Below are 19,535 nucleotides of genomic sequence, written 5' to 3'. Positions count from 1 at the left end.
AACATACAGTATATTACGTTTCTGCTTTACTTAGCTAATTCATTTTCTCAGGCTTCTCTTCATGCATCAGGTACACCAAGTACCTGCATTATTTTGAAGATGTTGCGCTTCAGTATATGAAGTGGTTTTTCTCAGCAGATGCAAGGACAGACACTTTTTTTATTCAAACCCTTGGAATATTAGATTTGCCTTCTTTGAATTTCTGCAGTACTGCTAATGAACAACCAGTCACCTGCTTTTTCTCCTTTTGACTGCAGCATGCATACGCTTTGAATGTCAGAGGTTCAATTTCCCTCCCCAAAACAGACACTGACAAAACATTTATTGGTGTGCAATTCATGACAGTACAAATAGAAAGGACAATAAACAAAGATTCAGAGGTTATGGGAAAACTTTCCAGTCTATGACATAGCAGCATATTATGGCACTCCTTTAAGAGTTTGAATCAACATTAGATATGTCTTTAATTCCATCACTAAACTACACGATCGCACAACTGTGGTTCTGAATAGTCAAGTGATTAACAAAGTCTTGGCTATTTCATGGTAAGACTATTTGGTCTAAGACATGTAAATATTTAATATTAAAACAAAAGAAAATCCACTGCCGTCAAAACTAATCATCCCTTAAAGCTGATATAGGCACATTTTATTCTCTATGGCTGTTTTTTTTTTTCACATTTAACAGCCATCAGCCAGATATCTCTATGCAACAAGATACATTCGTAGACAAGTCCTCCAAACCATGTTGCACAAGCCAACTTCAGTCAGCAGAGGGCAGACGGAACATTCACATGTTTCTTGGAGACAGAGAGCGACTCCACCAGTGGTTCTGTTCATCCCACGACTCCAGCAGCAAAACGTCCCCATCACAAAAGAATAAAAATAAAGCACTGCCGTCCCTGTGAGGCTATATATGAACAATCCTGTTCATAATCATGTCCAACAATCCCTGATGAGCACAGAAACACGAAAGCAACACTGGGGTCTTCAGTGTCAAGGGGTTCAGCACAGACGCCGACCACAGAGGACCGGTACTGTACTCCACTCCTGCAGCTCCTAGTCAGCCGGATGCTCCGGACAGGAGCGGTTCACCACGAACCACTCATCTATGCACCTGCAACCAGGAAACAGGACAGTGTCCGTGAAAACCAAATAATCCTCATATGGAAATGTAACTTAAGTAATATCACATCTAGTATTGTACTTGAGCTGTCATTCATTTTCATATAATACTTATAAAAGTGCAGTAACATTAAACCCACAAGGTTAATATTAACTATATCTACTTTAAAACCCAAAAGTGGAAATTCCATGGTTGCTTTAAAATACACCTTTTTTTCAAGTTCACTTTTTTCTTCAATTATATGGTTTGGCACAATATTGGTATAATCTGAATATCTTCTCACTGTGGATCAAGCTTTCTATCTATGCATCTCTAGTCAAATGTGTGTGCGTGTGTGTATATTTGCATCTGACTGGTAAAAACATCTGGGTTGCGGATTTTATGTTGACTATCATTTGGTTACTCAGAAAAAAATGCATTTGCTCATTTGGTAATCATATTTGTGCTTTATTTTAAAAGCCCGATTGTTTTCAAAGTCACGGCAAATAAGAAATTGCATTTTGCAACGGTGACAGCTATATCTGTTTTCCATTCTTCTTTTTCAGTTTTCACAAACATTGAAATAAAAGTGGAATTGATAAACTGGGCACACTTGTAAATTCCTCTGCCAAAGCAGATACTGGGAAACGCTCTCTTATCACCGAGTTTTCTAATCATTGGGATTTGCCTTCAGAAGGCCAAGACAACCACACTTTTTTAAGACGCTATCATCTTTCTCTGAGTAAATGGAACTTACTGTGATATTTTTTGTCATACTGAAAATTCCCATCTGTGCATGTTGTTGAGTTTAGTTTTGCATCATGTTTGTTTTGGGTCAGACCAGAGGCCTCATCCATTCTCGATCCCTGCCTGGGGTGATTAGCAAATAATTTGGAGATGTTTTTTTTTTTTTGCATGTTCCAATAATTCAGCACAGTGAGTTTGTGACATTGTCAGCATTAGCAAAGAAAAGAAAAACACATTTCCAAATTAGTCCAGAGTACTCCTTGAATTCACCGCTCCTTTGCTTTTTGTGTGTGTGCCGTGATAAGTCTGTCCATATATAGTTTGTTGATGTGTGTATTTTACCCTTTATGGTAGATACAGAGGCAGGGCAGCCTGGCAATGGTGTCCCCCTGCTCCAGCTCCTCTAAGCAGATGGCACATTCCCCAGAGTCTCTGGACAGGATGTCCTCTTCGAAAGACAATACGAACAAACTGAGCAAAAGGGCTGCCTCTCTCTCTCTCTCACACACACACACACACACACACACACACACACACACACACACACACACACACACACACACACACACACACACACACACACACACACACACACACACACACACACACACCGAACCTTGTATCAAATGTTCAGCTCAGCCACTGGATCCTGCCTAACCATCTGCTTAACCTTTTGCTGCCAGACGTCATGAAATCCGTGACCGCATGGCCGTGTTACAACCTCTGCAGATTTTGGGGTTTGGAGGGGGGTTCAAGAGTAATTTAACTCAGCAGGACTATGTTGTTTCTTCTCATGTGTCACACGTCCATGTTAATTTTCAGCCGTGACAGGACCTTGTGTCAATGCTTGCGGCGAGGGAGTAACTAATACAGTTCATGCACACACACATTAAAATACATTTTACAATGGAGACACAATGTTCTTGCACTTACGGATTACTTTTTTACATGGACATAACGTGTTACCCTATGAACATGTGCATGTGTATTCAGATGCATTTATCCCAACTCGGGCGATGTCTGCTATGCGAGCAAACCCGACCAGTTTATCGAATTGTCGATAGTGCCGGAGTGTGTTGAAGTGCGCGTATCTTTGGATCTCTTGTCTGTAGGCGAGCCGTGTTTTGGTCCGCCTCGGTCACACACACTGTTATTTCACGTTGAATTATAATGTGGTATCAATGTGCGGCCGCATCACATGGTTGCATTTTGTGTGATCTTTTCATGCGCTCTCTTGAAATGCTGTGCAAATTTGTCTCGGCTTGATCAGTTTTCACAAGAGGCTTTTAACTCAAGTCTTTGCATCTCAAACCACTCAGGTTTTACCCGCCATATTGGAGGCCAAAAAGTTTATCTTAAAACACAGCGGCGGCATTGTGACACAACTACACATATTTAATCATGCAAGCTGAATTTTCAGGTACTACTTACAATTGCATGTCTCTGTGGTTTTGTAGACGAATGTTTCTCTCAATACGACATTCAAATAGTTTGCGACAGTTAGTGGTTAGTGGGTTGCCCCATATTTGACATTCAAATAAGAGGATAAGATTATGACTGTGACCTTTTATCTGCTGTGGCAGCTAACCAGCTTAGATAGGAGTCATTTCTGTATTATCAGGATCTGTTGGTTAATGTTTTATCTTCTGTAAAAAAAAAAAACGCAAACATATATATATATATATATAAAATTTAGGAGACTCCCTTCTGGGACCACACCCCTCAATGTTTATATGTATGTTAGGAAAGGTTTGTTTTGTTTTTCTAAACCCTGCCGAAGCTGTTAACGGTCATCTAGCTTTTCTTCTTGTTTATTCAGTTTGACACTAAATGCCATTAACAAGTTCAACTGCTGAAAGCTAATGTAACCAAAATAGCAAAATAGCAAATACCAGTCTCCTGAATCCATCTGATTTTGCCACGGCACTGAAAAACAACATATTAAGCGATGCTAAGGCCCTTTCCTAAGATGCTACTTTAGCCACTTTACATTGCCTTCTATTCATGTCGCAGCACACATAGCATGCTAGTTGCTACAGTTGTTAGAAATGGTGTTGGCATGCTGCTAGATTTTGCTTAAGCACTGCGCTTCTGCTAGTATTACGTTTCACGATTGGGCGAAAAATGACCTTTGTTTGCTGCTTTTGGCGCGTGGCACTGTTCATCCTCCTTAAAGGCCAAGTTTCTTTTCTTTATTTGTGTCGGCAACTTTTTGAAAACTTCAAACTTCTTCGAGAGCGATACCACAGTAACATCCTGCCATACTTTTTTAATGTGCCTTCCTAGCATCGCATGTATATTTACGCGCACTGAACCCTGTCAAAAACAAAACCCCAACGCTTACTTACTGTTGTAGGTGAGGCGCGTTTTGCTGAAACACACGAGCAGGTGCTTCTCGATTTCGTCCGTCGCCATAAACTTGGAGCACAAAGGACAGTTGAATCCTGAGAAAAGAGGAGGAGATGGGTTACGGGGAAAAGGCAAGCAGATTCCTCGCATCACCTCAGCAAAGATATTTACAGCCCGGCTTGATCCGTAAGTGTGTTATCCAATCATACCGTTCCCAACTAACTGAAAACACTCTCTTCCAATCCAGGGGATTTAAAGTTATTACATTCTGTGAATCTCTGACGTATCCACATGTAATTTCAACCACTAATTCGGGCTCACAACCCCGCCATTATCATATCGTAACTGTCCTCCTCAAGGTTCCTTGCGTGTGTTGAGGTCGGGCTGGTTCCAAAAACGCTATCAGAAGTTTGCCTTAAACGTTTGGTTTGAAAGGTGAAAGTGGCCTTCCTGGTTTCAAAGCAACGAATATGGGGTTTTAACAACTTTAGTGCGTTACGGCTCAGGTGTCAAAGTTAAGATGAACATGAAAATAAAAAAGGTTTATGTGTAGAGTCAGAAAACGGTATCAGTCTGCACGGAGCTCGGCGGGCACCAGCGTTGCTAGTGTGATGCGCTTCTCACTAGTTTAATTGATTTCGTCAGTTTTCTGCCCAAATGTGTCCGGGCCTGTTTATTGACGCCGAACGGCACGACATGCTCGGGCCTGCTATTGGGGGGCACTTTACAGGATCCACAGTCAAGGCGAAGTGGGCCATTCGATCTGCTTTCTTTTCCTTTTTTTTTTAGTTTCTAGGTGTGGGTTGATGACAGGGAGTAAAAAATCAATCTGAATGGAGTGTGGAAGGATTGGAAAAGTTAAATCAACGTAGAAAGATCCGATCCAGCCGGATGAAAGGGTTTTTCAGATGTTGATACTTTTGAGGAACTCAGAGTTTTGACATCAACGTCAGAGAGCCAATAATTTGATCTGGGTGGGCTCTAGCGGAAAAATACTGTGGTGTGACGATGATGCACACGTCTCAAGCATTTGTTGTGAAATCTCTGCACAGCTAAAAAAACAGTTGCGCGAAACCCACATTGGTGAATTTCAAGATGATGAGACACTTAATCTTGTCTCAACAAAACACAGATTTTTATTATTTTTCTTCCAGGGTGTGTTAAAACCTGAAAAAGCGAAAGCGAGCTCCTGCTTCATGAAGCATCGCCTTTGTTTTAAATCGGTCAAGTGTCGTGGCGGCTATGAAAAGGGCAACAAACCCAACGTACTCACAGCCAGTGGAAGAAAAATGAACTTTTTTTAAAAAAAAAAAAACAATAACACCCTCTTTGTCTGCTGCTAGTCAGTTCATGCTTGTCTCATGTGCTTTAAGAGGACGTGCGGGGAGGGGGGGGGGACAGGAACCGAGGCAAGGCTCTGCAGGGCTGCAGTCACATGCATCTGTCGAGCAAAGGTTTTTTTTGACGAGTGTATTAATGATTAGTCTTCCTCATTATCTGCCCCTCGGCTTCACAACCACCGTGAACCACCTGGAAGGAGGAAACTGAAACATGATTAACGTCGCGGGGGGGGGCGGGGGGGGGGGGGGGTCGGGGGGGTCGTTATCTGACACAACTCGTAAAATATTTAACACAAATATTTCTGTAGTGATGCATGTGTCTGCGTGTGTGTGTGAGTCTGTGTGTGTGTGTGTGTGTGTGAGAGAGGGCCGTTACAGCAGTTTGTGTTTTGGTTTGTTGTGGTCTGGTTTGGACACACCCCAACACCAGCTAGACTTGCAGATTGAGGAAGTGTGTGTGTGTGTGTGTGTGTGTGTGTGTGTGTGTGTGTGTGTGTAGGCAATGTGTAACCAGGCAGGCAGCTCTTATCTGCTGACCTACATTGTGCGCTCTTCTATCGCTGTGAAAAACAGGCCAGTTTATGGGGGTGGGTGAGGCAAAGATGTGAAATTTTTTAGTAAAATAAAATAAGAAAATGCATAACCACCTGCGGCTGGAGTGAAAGTGGGGAGGTTTAAACAAAGAGCCCACTCAGCGAGAAGTACAAAAGTTACAGCATGAGATGCCGGGACATTGACATGATCTCTGTTAAGCTTAGAGGATGGAGCCCTGCAGAACCGAGCACAGCAGATCGCGGTGTTTGCCGGCTTACCTGCAAGCAGGCGGGGGGACAGGTGGGCCGGCAGGGACCCGATGAGCAGTCTGTGGCCCTCGGGGGGCCTCTGGTCGTCCCCGTCCCCGTCCGTGTCGTCCAGGCTCTGGTTAAGCAGGCGCGACCCCGACCTGCCGCCTGCCGCCGGTATGCTGAGGCCGGAGCCGGCGGGGGCCCCGCCCGTGTACCTGATCATGGGGCCCTCGGGTCCGTTGGTGTACCTGAAGCCCGCGAAGCTTTCCCCTCCGCCGGGGGTTCCGGATGGGAGATCGGAGCTCGAATAAGCCCGAGTTCTGCCGTCAAACACCGGGCTGCTCTGTTTGCCCCCCATGCTGTTTTCCAAATCGCCCACGTCAAAGCGCTTGCGTGCTGGGAAAGTTTTTTCTTTCTTTTTTTTTTTATATCTTAGCCACAACACATGGTGGCTGCGAAAGTAGGGAGAACTGACACGAACAAAGGAAAAGCTGCGGAAAACATGTCAAAGTCCCGCGGTGCGCGTAAAGTGCGCACTCACTGACGCATAATTTAATTGCCAAATGGTCGATATTGTTTTTTTTTCCTCCTTGTTGGAGCCCTTCCCCTTTTCCGACAACAGAGAAAGACAAAAAAGGTCAAGTCAGTCGAAGGCCCTTCTACTTCATCCTCCTCGGTCAAAGGCAAAACCTGAAGAGTTGATAAACAACGCGTCTGGTTCAAGTTTGTTTTGGTGCTCGACCGTCGGGAGAGCAAAATAAAAGCAGGGATTGCCGCTCCGCGTCCTTTCCAGCTGAGACTGCTGCCGATCATCCACACGAGTGCGGTTCGCTCGTCCCTTCAAATTAAAAGAATGTTTTTTTTTGTTTGTTTGTTTTTTTAAAATTTCACCTTTTATATTTATGAAGTTTCTGACTCCAAACGTTCTTCGAGCAACTTCTGCCATAACCCGTTGGAAAAAAATAGCTGTATTTTCTTTGGCTAAAACATACAGTGCACGTTATTGTTTTTTTTAAATCTGGTTCTATCAACACGAGATATTAAAATGGAGACATGGTATGTTATGGGCTAACTGCAACACATCTGCACACAGTACATAATTTTTTGAAAGCTTGTATAATAAATTGTACTTTTTATATATCTTGACGGCACTGTTGTCCAACGAATCCTTTTGCAGTCAGTGACTGCATATAAGATGCTTCAATGTCATTCCAATGTCAATGAATGATACATGTGTTAAAACCCCTCAACTTCATCTACTACTCCTACATTTTGAGTGTGTTTGACTTTTTCTTTACACAGACAAATACGCCATTGTATGATAAGTAGATAAACCCTCCACTGTTCAGTGTACATACAACCAATGTGCGTGCAAGTTTTGTTGCCTTGGTTTTTCAATCAAACGTATCCTGTCATCGGAATGGCAAAAACTACGCACGTTATTTCAATATATTACTTTAAAAAGTAACTGTCACCAGAAGACTGCATATATTGGTTGAATAAAAGCATGGACTCTTGACAGGTCATCATTAAAATATGAGCACATTTTCCTGGACATTCAAGATTCAAAGTGTTTATTGTCACATGTACAGCTTTGAAACGAGTTTCCCTGTACAGTGAAATTCCTACTTTGCTGGCCACAATGCATTGGAAGAAGTCATTGTTAAAAATATGATTATAGATGTCAATGTGAACATCGAGGCAATAAGGTATTACTCAGTATGTAACTTTGAAAAAAAAAAACACCTGTAGGAATATGATAACTTGGCTTTGGAGGAAAGTTTCGACTCGGCTTGCTTTTATTTTGAAAGCCCCCGTTTCGACTTCCCACCTGTAGCTCTACTTCCGGTCCGTGCTTGACGCAAACGTGAGCGCGCACGTCAGGTGGAGCGTGACGTCAAAGCCAGTATCACCAGCGGGCCCGCCGTGTGACATGATACTCTTCATTTTTTACTTTTTTTCCCTTTATTTTTCATCTTCCAGGAACTTCGTGGTAACAGTCCACCCCCCCACCACCACACACACACACACAACCTCTCTCAAAAAAAAAAATAAAGACGCCTCAGTTCACACGGTTTATTGAACAAGTTCACGCACGACGGAGGACAAACAGAAGATACACGGGCATGAGAAACATTCAGAGAGGCAATAAAAAGACAAACATTTACGAGCCAAAGTAAACAGGCTGAAGATAAACCTCTCAAAACAGTCTTGCGGGGGTTGGAGCGGTGGGGGGTGAACGGAGGGGGAGGGCGGAAGCATCGCGGTGCTCGATGGGTGTGATTCACCAATAACAGGGCAGGCAGATGTTAGCCGTGGAGAAACAGTCCCTCTCTTACCCTTTGAGAGGCCTCGATGTGGGTGTATTCAGTGAAAATCTGATAAATAATCGCGCGCACACCCGCAAGGAGAGGGCATCGTTCAGGAGGGTGGACATTGTGCTCGGCTGCGGGTCGGAATGCACAACCAGGAAGCCCACGGAACCGCGGTATCACGTGACACCTCCAAACCCGGAAGTGTTTCAGCGCAGCCACGAGGCCTCTCGTTGTTGTTGTTGTTGTTGTTGTTGTTGTTGTCATTGTCGTTGTCGTTGTCGTCGTCGTGATGGCCCTGTGACATTAACGGCGATGAAAGCTGCCCCCTTTAAAGTAGCTTGACTGGCTAGGCACGTTGAGCTCCCGCATTCAAAATCACACTTTTTTTTTTGTCTTCGTTTGGTAGAAATATTTTATGATTTTTGCCATTTATCTATCTTATCTATTTGTCAACTTGCAATTCTCATTTTTGTTTCCCCTCTCACCAAATTCACCCAACATTTCTATAAAGATGTGGATGACAGGGATGCTGGGTGTGATTAGTGAGAAATCACACAGAGTAACAAAAAAAAAAATCCGGAACACTACTTGAAAAAAGTTAAATATCATCTTGGAATCAGCAAGAACCCCCCTCCCCCCCAACAAATTATTCGAATAAATTTAGCACAAAATGATGGCAAAAAAGCACACTATGACTCTGAATTTAGCACAAAGGTTAAGCCAGAAATCACTTAAATTTAAAACAACTTTTAAACTAAATAAACTGATAAGCAAGAGAATATCAGATTCTGGGGGGGAAAGGAGGAATTAAAATCAAGAAAGAAATTTCAAAAAAAAAAAATCAATTAAGTTTTTCAATAAAATCAAAAAATCACATCAAAACATGAGGAAGATAACAGAAAATAACTGAAATTATTGAAATGATCAGGTCAAAGGTCTGATCAGTGAAACTATGTCAAACTCTTTTTATTTATATGCTCACGCTGTCCTAAAAACGATCAGAATGAGGCCACAGTTGGAGGAGTTTCGGAGGCCCCTAAAGGCTAGAGAGGCGGCGGGCACTCTCCCGATCAGCCCAGTGGTTAATCCATGGTTGGAAACACCTCAAGAATCAAATAATCCATGCTACTGTAAAGCTGCGCACTCCACATGAAGAGCAAATATGTAGAAACACTTCCGACGACTAAGTCACAAATATACACCCTCGATACTCATTTCCCATTCCGCTTTGTCCCCTCACCGCGCTGGAACATTTACACACTTCACCTTTCTAATCTATGTCACTCCACTTGACTCATGTGGGCCGCATTCATCTTTTTTATTTAGCTATAGTGTTTCCTTCAGTGTCAACAGGCGAGCCGAGAAAGTAGGTTATCTGTCACATTCATCTCTAAAGCCACAGGGGGGGGAGGGGAGGGGGGTTGTGGTAACATCTGACTGGATTTCTGCATAACAAAGCCAGCTGAGGCTCATGTCATATTGCTGTGCTGTGGAACTTTAACTAACCAAATGGTGAATGATTAGGATACTTGCATTGTACATGGCTACTGCTCACATAGCCTATGTGTCTGAGTGTATGTGTGTGCATTTTTATGGAAGAAAAGCCACTGAGACATTCAAGAATATGGTGGTGCACTTTTTAGCAATTTGACTGTATGATTGTTTGTGTTTGTGTGTGTGTCAGTGTGCCGTCTGCTTAAGTGTTTGGGCTGATATTTCAAATTTTGGAGACCCAGGTCTTCTGAGCAGCTCGTACCCAGGTACAGGCCTCCTCTTAGGAGGGCGGTGGCAGTTTTCACTGCTGGCTGACCCCCATCTGCTGGTGGTCCGGGCCCGGTTCCCCCTCCATGTCAGCATGGTAATGGTCAAAGCTGTCGTCTTCTATGTCTGGAAGACCGAGCAGCTGAAGGAGGATGTGATAGGTGTTAGCAGTATCACCAGAAGAGAATGTACAGTATCCATGTGAATAGACAAAAAAGAATTCCTCCCTAGCGGGGTATTTTAATTAGGACGTGTTTATCGGCAAACAGACGTACGTTTAGCAAGGCAGAATGGAACGTCGCCCTGACAGCAACTACAAAACACCTCCACAAGCTATAGGAGCACTTCAAAATGTAAGAGGGGCATCATAAAAAATGCATGGAACCAATAAAGGTAATATTTACAGTCACAAAGAATTAATTAATAATTTTCTTCATCTTTTAAAATATTCCTGGAATTTTCCTCGATGATTCACTCTCAAGCTAATCTTCACATCTATCCTTGCTATTATTATCTCCTGTAGCTTTTCTTTGTGCACCATGAAAATGAACCCTTTTATGCTTTGCCCACATCTTCCCACTGGGTTTCAGGGAATGACCTCTGTTGGGTTTGTTTGTGTGTATTTTTCAGCTGCAGCCACTAGGGGGCGGGTAATAAGCTAAGCTAATGGCAACACAAAAACAGTTACCAAGAGCTGGTACGTCTGAGCACAGAATTTTGTGGGATTGAATATGAATTATTTGAATGGATTTGTTCAGTTTATTCTTATTTGTGCATACTCTCTTTCATGCATGTATAAAATAGTGGATCAACCGTGATCGAGAACACTGAATGGAAATAGAGAGATATCATTTTACACTAAATCTATTTATATTTTTCACTGTAAGTTTGGATTTAGTAAATGATGACATTACACAAGGGGGGATATCAACGGAATTTAGTCATGTATTTGCACAGCAAAAAACAATTTATTGATTAGCGAATAAAATCTGAGCAATTTTTGAGAAAGGTCTTCTGTGATTTGAAAATTCACTCCAAATTAAATTTAATCTTATTGTCGGTGCCACCATGTTGTCCCTATGATGATACTGTGTAGCTTTCTGTTAAAAGCAGTTGCATCTTCTTCGTCAAGAATTAGCATTAATATATAAATGTGATATTTGTGCTACTTCTAATCTTAGTGCTTCATCAATAACCACCCTATAGTCTCAATATTTCAGTGTGCTATTTCTATTGATGGCTAAACAGGAGATACTCTAAGGGATTCATTCTAGTGTTGATGCCAAGCAGCATTAAGCCACAGCTTAAATAAATTGATTCAAGTGCTATTTTATTGTTCTTTTTCCAATAAGCCTAGAAAGTGCTGCCCATTAATGTAAATCAGAGGGTGCGAATAAGCTGCCACCACGTTCCACATCATCCTTGCGTTTCCCTCGCTCTCCGATAAGCAAAGCGCAATGTTTATTTTTCCTTTCTTTAATTTTTTTTTTTTTATCTGCGATGAAGGGAACAGAATGTGTGAGCACAGAAAGAGACGGGCGGGCAGCTAGGAGAGGTCAGCGTGGCCACGGCACCATGTGAAACACAAAAACAGAAACATTACTTTGTTTGCTTACAGGCCTGAAGGATGTGAAGACCTTCTCCAGCACCTCCAGCAGAGTCTTCTTCCCGCAGGAGGAGATGTAGTCTTGTGCCAGCTGTAGGAAAGGAAGGCAGTCCTCGCTCTCGCTCCACACGTGCTACACAAACACACACACACACACACACACACACACACACACACACACAAATAGACATATCAGTGAAAGCATCAAACGTGGACAGATACAAAAGGTGTGAAAGCATTGAAAAATGAATTTAAAAAAAATGAAAATAATTGTGAAAGAAAATAAAACGTAAAGATACAATTCGTCCATATCGGCAGAAATCCAAACCTATTCTGACTCATGGAAAAATGTGCCTGCTATATATTGGGATATTAAATTTATCGCCAAGTAATATCGCTAAAGAGTGTAAAGGTTGTCTGTGCCAAAGACCGAGTAGGAAAATAAGCAAGCTAGATAATTCAGTCTTTCAACGTCAGCATCACGCAGCTTGCGGTGAGGTGTCATGGCCGAAGTGTGAGAGGTACAGCTGCGTCAGGGGCAGTGCAGTACGGAGCGGTGAAAGTAGATAAAGAGAAAATTCTTCAAGGACATGCGGCAGACTTGACAAGACATGTCGTGATTAAATAGTACGTAAAGTCCAGAGCAGTGACAACGGCGAGCCGTAATGACTGGTTAGTTAATAATTAATGTCTGACTTGACATCATGAATATGGATTAACATTCAAAAAGACTTTGCAGCCCAAACTGAAGAGAAGAGGAGATACAGAGGCTTGAGCTTTCTTTTCTGCATCTCAGGACTCAATGTTTTTTTCATTTTTTTTTTCAGTCTTTAGATATGATGTCTAAGCACGGCTGCTATCAGACATTTTAAAATGCTGTATGTAAGGACGTGGCGGCAGTGGTTAACGCCTCCGTCTCACAGCGAGAAGCTCCCTTGTTGGATCCTGACAGGGAGTCTTTCTGTGTGGAGTCTCCATGTTCTTCCTCCCACAGTCCAAAGACATGCAGGAGGTTCATGGGTGACCCTGCATCGCCCACATGTGTGAAGAGGTTGTACGTCTCTGTGACTGGTGAACAGCAGCTCACAACAGCCACGACATTGACGAATACAATTAGCTTGTTCAAGGATTCAAGAAACTTTTCTTGTCATACCAGCACCTTACAGTATGTTGTATGAAATTGGTACCCAGGTTTCAAGCCATAAAGATAAAATAGAAGAGCTACAAAAAAGGAGAGCAAGATGTAAACATGTAAACAAGTAAGAAAGATAATTTAGTCAAGGCTGAGGTTAGCCCTGTTTCCATGTAACGAAAATTATATGTAAAGCAAGGAGGTTGTTGATATTATTATTGCACCTATGATGATAACATAAGTATCATTAAATAAATATTATGTTTCATTTGCATAAATTTTGCTGTTGGATGCAAAAAAAAAAACACAGCGGCTATTATCGAATAATATCAAATGTACTCTTTTTACACACATAAAAAGAAAAATCTGCAACGTATCCTTGTAAATGCATCTTATTACATAACTCAGATACAATATAGAGTAGAATATAAATAAGTCTCCTCTTAGCCCATGTAGTATTCTGTCACCTACTGTTCTCAATTCACCTTGAGTCACGTAACTCGTCTCTTGTTAAACAGTTACTCAGCAGTCACCCAAAAGTGCAATGGATGAGGTCCAATAATCAAACACGTCTGTTTACCTGCCACCAAGTTCTCATTCCTCCTTCGGGGATGCTCTGATATCGCCCATCCTTAAGTTAGGTTAAAAACTCTGCGGGCAGTCAGAACGGCAGGTAAATGATATTTTATCACTGAAAGAACTGGAATGCTTCTCTTCTACAGGCTTATTTTAATTTTGTGGAAGTCGGCCCGCTTGAATGCGCATCCGCCAGCGATGGAATTACATAACTGCCTCGACGGAAGTAAATATTTCACACTCTGGCCGGTTTGAAGTAAACGCAAGCGAAATTGAGTTTTCACCACTTCTGACTCGGTAAGAAACCTCAGCCTACTTGTGGTCATCACAGTGGGAAGAAAGAATTGAATGTTTTTTTTTTTCTTTTTCTCAGACAGGCAATTTTAAAAATGAAAAACTAACAATTAGCTAGGTGACACAGCTGGGGCCGGTCCCCGGAGCCACTCGGCTCCACTGGCCGGATTGTCCAGTTATGTATTAATCCGAGGGCAGGTCAAGTACCAAGGAGGACAAAATAGTCGTCTGGTTCCTTTCTTTTCTTGAAAGTCTTATTCGTCTGTTTGCTATCTAAGGTGAACAATCTCTCAATTGAGTGATAATAGCCCACATAATCAAGACATAAAATGACCTTTACAAACAGTGAGATGTTAAAAAATGACCTGAAATCAGAAAAAAAAACGAAGGGAAATTAATTATCTGGAGATTTTTGTATATCTGCCCCAAGCAGTCGTTTTAAAAGAAAATCGAAATAACAGATGGGCTGTGATGAGGTGTGGGCTTTTGGAAGCCATTCGAGGTCAGGGGACAGCGGCCCGGCCGCCCGGTGGTTAATCCCTGTCAGTATTGATGGTGGCGTGTGAAAAGGATCCATGGAAATAACTAGAAAGTGTAAAACAAACCGGGAGCCGTTGCGAGTGTTTGTTTTATCCGCTTGCCGGGGACACGCCCTCGTGTGGGAGTGTTACTGGCTCTGTGGAGAAGATACCGCTCGGCCCTTCAGCGCCAAGGGCTTTGAGGGGCCGCCACTGGAGGCTCACATTTTGCTGAGCAAAAAACACCCAACTCTGACTCTGCAAATGCCAACCAATGAAATGACGGCTAGACTTGGTGTGTGTGTGTCTGTGTGTATGCGCGTGTGTGTGTGTGTCTGTCTGTCCCCACGTTCCTATAGAAAGAGTCCAACTTTAACATGGTTAATTCTGTTTATCACACTGGGTGGTGGATGCTGCTGAAGCATGATTAGATTTGTGTCATGAGAAACCCATAAATGCATACTTTCCATACATGTTCAGCCAATTAGTGTTAAAACTAACTGTGTGTGTTTTCGCAGTATCTCGGTGACGGACTCTGAGTTGCGTGAGCCTAAAACCAGCTATTTTAGCTGTTTAAATCCAATCAAGGAATTTTGTTGTAAACGTTGATCATACCTTTACCTCGGCAAGCGGAAGCTGTTTATTCTGTTTTTTTTTTTTTTAAATATTTTTTGCCTAAATATTTGAGGGCGGCAACAAAATAGTTGAAACGGTGTGTTTTCCCACCCTCGCGACCTACAGGCTTGCGGTTTTAGACTTGCGCTATTGTAGTTTGCAGGTGATAGTCTCTCCAATGGATCAGTGGTTCGATTCTGGGCCCCATCTCTCTGCACGCTGATGTGCCCTCGAGCCAGAACCCCTACTGTGTGTGTGTGTGTGTGTGTGTGTGAACAGGTGAAAGTATCTGCATGAGACTTTAGTTTGTAAATGCGAGACAAACATGGCTCAAAAAACAAAACCTATACGGACTCTCGGCTTGCTCATGGCTTTTCCAGGGCGTGTCTCCTGCAGCGACCGCTCACCCATGAGTGAGATATATGCGGGCCCGTGTTCTGGGTGGACGTGCTGTGTCACATGACCTGAGTGGCTGAGAGTGCTTAGACACCCCCAGAGGGAAATTAGAGCTGAGGAGTGATGAGCTGCTGTCACTGTTATTAACAGGGTCTACAGCATCCTCTAGTGGAAAGGCACTCTGTGTGTGTGTGTGTGTGTGTGTGTGTGTGTGTGTGTGTGTGTGTGTGTGTGTGTTTGTACATGTGCACGCTGCCTCACTGCTAGAAGTATTGATCACAGGACAGTAAATATATCCGAGGAGATAGGTATGACGGTTCATGGCAGCCATAGCCGCCGCGTAGCCTGCAGAAGGCCGTGGCGGCGGCTGCCGGGCATCACGCCGCGAAAGCCAGAGGCGGAGCAGGAATGGAGCGGAGGGAGAATCCATTCAAATCCCGGCCCGGGACGTTCCGGACGCTCGGCCGTCGGTGAGGCAGCCAGCCAAAGCGGCCTGCAAACAGGCTACATAACACAGCCGCTGTGTCATAATGTGTTATTGAATCCCGGCTGCTGGGTCATCTCCATCTGCTCCCGCCCTGCGAGCCCCCGACAAGGCAACAAACCCTTCAAAATAAAAGCCTGGCAGATCGGGAGGATTGTAGAGGTCGGTAAATGGACATAGGGTGACTGCAGTGTTCCTTCTTGGTTTGTGCAGCTCCTCCCAACGGGTACGAGCGAGCCTTGGCTTCCTATCAAGTATTGATCAGGTTCTCCACACAGAGGAGGAGCCCGCATGAATGGGAAGGTGTCTGCAATGTGCAGGTGCAACAAAACACAGCAGCCGTGCTCTTTATCCGCTTCAAAAGCAGAATGTTTCTGTGTGTGAGCAGGTGATCGTCCCAGAAGACCCAAACTCACGGTTACACCTCTGTCCTCACCTTGCAGTAGCTTTTAACGTATTCAAAGTAGCGTATTTTCTCCTGTTATGTGGACGATCTCTGTGTGAAGGCTGCGAACGCGCCATCGGACACAATTTCTAAAATAGACTGTTTCAGTCACTTGATTGCCGCCGTCCCTGTCATCTACACGCTCGCTATTCTTAAATCGCAACTTTTGGAATTGTCAGTCAGTTTTCATCTATCTGACATCTCCTCCCCTTTTCATCGCTCCACTCGACGCACCAAAGTGCCTTGGCGGTGAGGCCTCCTGCTGGCGGCGGGACCACAGGGACAACGGTCAGTTCGGGAAAAGGCCGCATCGGACAGAGAATAATCCATCCATCCATTGTCTACCGCTTATCCTGCTCAGGGTCGCAGAGATGCTGGAGCCTCTCCCAGCTGGAGAGGCAGGTTCACCCCGGGGACACAAACAAACAGACAACCACTCACTCTCATTATTCCAATTCACCTGCTGCATGTTTTTGGACTGCGGGAGGAACCCGGAGAACCCTGAGGGGAAAACATGCAAAATCCATGCAGGGACCTTTATGCCACCAACGGAGAATCAACAACCTGCAAATGTGAAGTTGAGAAACATGCACATGCATTGACTTTATATGCGTATTTATCATACTTACAGAGGCCCCTTAAGATACAAATCAGCTCATATATGATTTTTTTAATTTTTTTGGGATACAAAGCACGGTTCGAGCTAATTCATCCTTGACATACGAAAAAATTTCACGATACCAATACAAGAGCGAGAAAATTGTACGGAACACGCTGAGAGAGCTCCCACAACATGGATGCGCTTCATGACGCCGCCGCATTTTCTGAATTGCGGTTGCTGCCATTCTCACCTTGAAGAACGTCTCGCAGCTTCTAGCATCCCTCAGCCACTTCATCCATGTACTTCATACAGTACCCATATCTCTTGTCTTGTTCCAATCTCTTGTGTGGCACCATTTTAATTGTGCTTGTTTTGTGTTTTTTTTTTTTTTTTTTTAAATAATCATCACGGGGCCCAAGAAAGCAAATGGTGAATCCAGAAAGAAGATGCTTTCTATGGAAATTAAGCTCTAACTAATGGCAAAGCATGTACGTGGTGTATGTCTGAGCGATACCGTGGGTGAGTATAATCGCAACGCATCCATGACATGTACCATCCTAAAGCAAAAGGAATCTATACAGGTTATGAAGCCTTCCAAGGGCATTACTATTCTGTTGCAAAAACGGATATCAATTCACGACAACATGGAAAAATTGCTTCTGATGTGGGTGAAGGAGAAAGAGATGTTGACGATACCATAATGCAGACAATCATTAGTGAGAATTAACAAATTAATTTGTTTTCTGTTATTTCAAATGGGGAAAATGAACCCACTTCTGCAACCAATTCATTTCGTATCTTAAGGGACCAATGTTTATGTGTGTGTCTGTGTGTGTGTGTGTGTGTGTGTGTGTGTGTGTGTGTGTGTGTGTGTGTGTGTGTGTGTGCGCGCGTGTGATGTGTGCTTTGAGAGCTGGGGTGTGTTGCCATGAAGACGCCTGCTTCTTCTCTGATCTAACTTTATGTTAGACGTGTGTGTGTGTTTTATTTTGAAAATCCCGGGCCTGTTGTTTTTTTTTTTCTTTTTGGTGGGTGGGGGGGTCTGGCTCCTTTGACGCCTTCCGGGGATCGAGCTGGATCTCGATCGATCCCGGAAACAGAAGAATCGACAGCTTGGGGATGACGTCATGCTCTCCTCCAGGCTGCAAACCCCCCCCCCCCCCCCCACACCCCACCCCCTCCACGTCCATGTCCATCACCCCCCCCCCCCCCCCCACACACACACACACACACACACACCTACAAGAAGCATAAAGGGTGGGGGGGCTGGAGGCCCTTCACTCACGAAGCTGTCGGTGCCTCCGGGGCAAAGCACGTAAAACGAGACGCCGGGCTCCGCGTAAAAGTCCAGCCGCCTCCCGTCGTCCTCCTCGGCGAAGATGAGGTCGAACGGGTTTCCGGAGCACCACTTCTCCGCCGCCTCCACCAGGTGCTTGAAGTCCATCCTGCGCGCTCGGTGGGCTCCGGGGCTCCGCTCTGGATCTGGCTCTCTCCGGCCGACCGTCGTCGCGGCGATCGGATGTTTTTTTTTTTTTTTTTTTGATTTTTTTTTTGGTTTTTTTTTTTTTTCTTACTCAGGACACAAAGAGGAGCCGATCGGAGCGCAGCATCAGCAGCAGCAACAGCAGCAGCAGCAGCAGCAGCAGCAGCCGGTCTTTACCGCATGTCCCCACGCTGCGTGCACGGCAGCGCGTCCAGCTCACAGCCCCATCCCTCCGCTCCTGCCCGGCGTTATGAAATCACACCGTCGGTCGCAGGCGGACGCTGGTGAGGGGAGGAAAAAAAAAAAAAAAAAAGAAACTGAAACGCGATGACGAGGTGTGTGTGTGTGTCTGTGTGTGTGTGTGTGTGTGTGTCCGCGCAGCCTGGAATAAAATTAAGAGTTTAAAATGAATAAAAAGAAAAAATAATCTGACGTGCGGTTTGTCATTAAAGGGTTATTGCGCAGTAAAATCCACTCGGAGATAAGGGATACGTTTAAAAAAAAGTGTGCGTGCAATAAAAAAAAATCCAGCCTCCATTGCAGGGATTGTTATTAAAATAAAACATTTATAGAGCTAATGACATCATTAGATCCCCCCCACCCCCCCAGAAGGTCAGAGGTCGGTCAGCTGGCTGGTGGTTGTAGTTTTTTCTTCTTTTCCTTTGGTTGGGTCTGAACATGACTCAACCATCTCAGTCTGGCTTCTCTGACCTTCTCACCAAAACATCCACCATGTGTTCTCTGATGGACTCATTCCTGATTCTATCCATCCTGGTCACTACAAAAGAGAACCTCAGTATCTTCATCTCTGCGACCCCCAGCTCTGCTTCCTTTCTTTTTGTTATCGTCACTGCATCTCTGGTCTCACCGCTGTCTTATACGCCTTTCCTTTCTTTCCCTTTATTTATTTTCTTTCTTTTTAATTGAATTCAGTTCAGAGCGCAGGGTTGAGGCATTCACACACAAGGTGGGCGTCGCAGCTCC

The 19,535-nt window shown here is 44.0% G+C and overlaps 2 protein-coding genes across 2 annotated transcripts; both read right to left on the bottom strand.

Annotated features, from left to right (window-relative positions):
* Positions 1–307: 307 nt before the first annotated feature.
* Positions 308–7,116, bottom strand: LOC147219767 (E3 ubiquitin-protein ligase znrf2-like). Its single transcript, XM_086171465.1, has 4 exons — positions 6,353–7,116; positions 4,200–4,295; positions 2,194–2,299; positions 308–1,116 (listed from the first exon to the last, which is right to left on the bottom strand). The coding sequence occupies exons 1-4, from the start codon at positions 6,681–6,683 to the stop codon at positions 1,059–1,061; spliced, it is 591 nt and encodes a 196-aa protein (XP_086027591.1). The 5' UTR covers positions 6,684–7,116; the 3' UTR covers positions 308–1,058.
* A 1,271-nt stretch (positions 7,117–8,387) lies between these two features.
* mturn (maturin, neural progenitor differentiation regulator homolog (Xenopus)) lies at positions 8,388–19,114 on the bottom strand. The gene is made up of 3 exons (XM_086171215.1): positions 18,354–19,114; positions 12,018–12,140; positions 8,388–10,543 (listed from the first exon to the last, which is right to left on the bottom strand). The coding sequence occupies exons 1-3, from the start codon at positions 18,510–18,512 to the stop codon at positions 10,436–10,438; spliced, it is 390 nt and encodes a 129-aa protein (XP_086027341.1). The 5' UTR covers positions 18,513–19,114; the 3' UTR covers positions 8,388–10,435.
* Positions 19,115–19,535: the final 421 nt, after the last annotated feature.

Source organism: Fistularia commersonii, chromosome 24 (assembly GCF_037954325.1).
Source record: "Fistularia commersonii isolate RoL2024-O1a breed Wild chromosome 24, RoL_Fcom_v1.0, whole genome shotgun sequence".
NCBI lineage: Eukaryota > Metazoa > Chordata > Actinopteri > Syngnathiformes > Fistulariidae > Fistularia > Fistularia commersonii.
The sequence above is the reverse complement of the archived record's forward strand: the minus strand, read 5'-3'. Positions and strand labels throughout refer to the sequence as shown.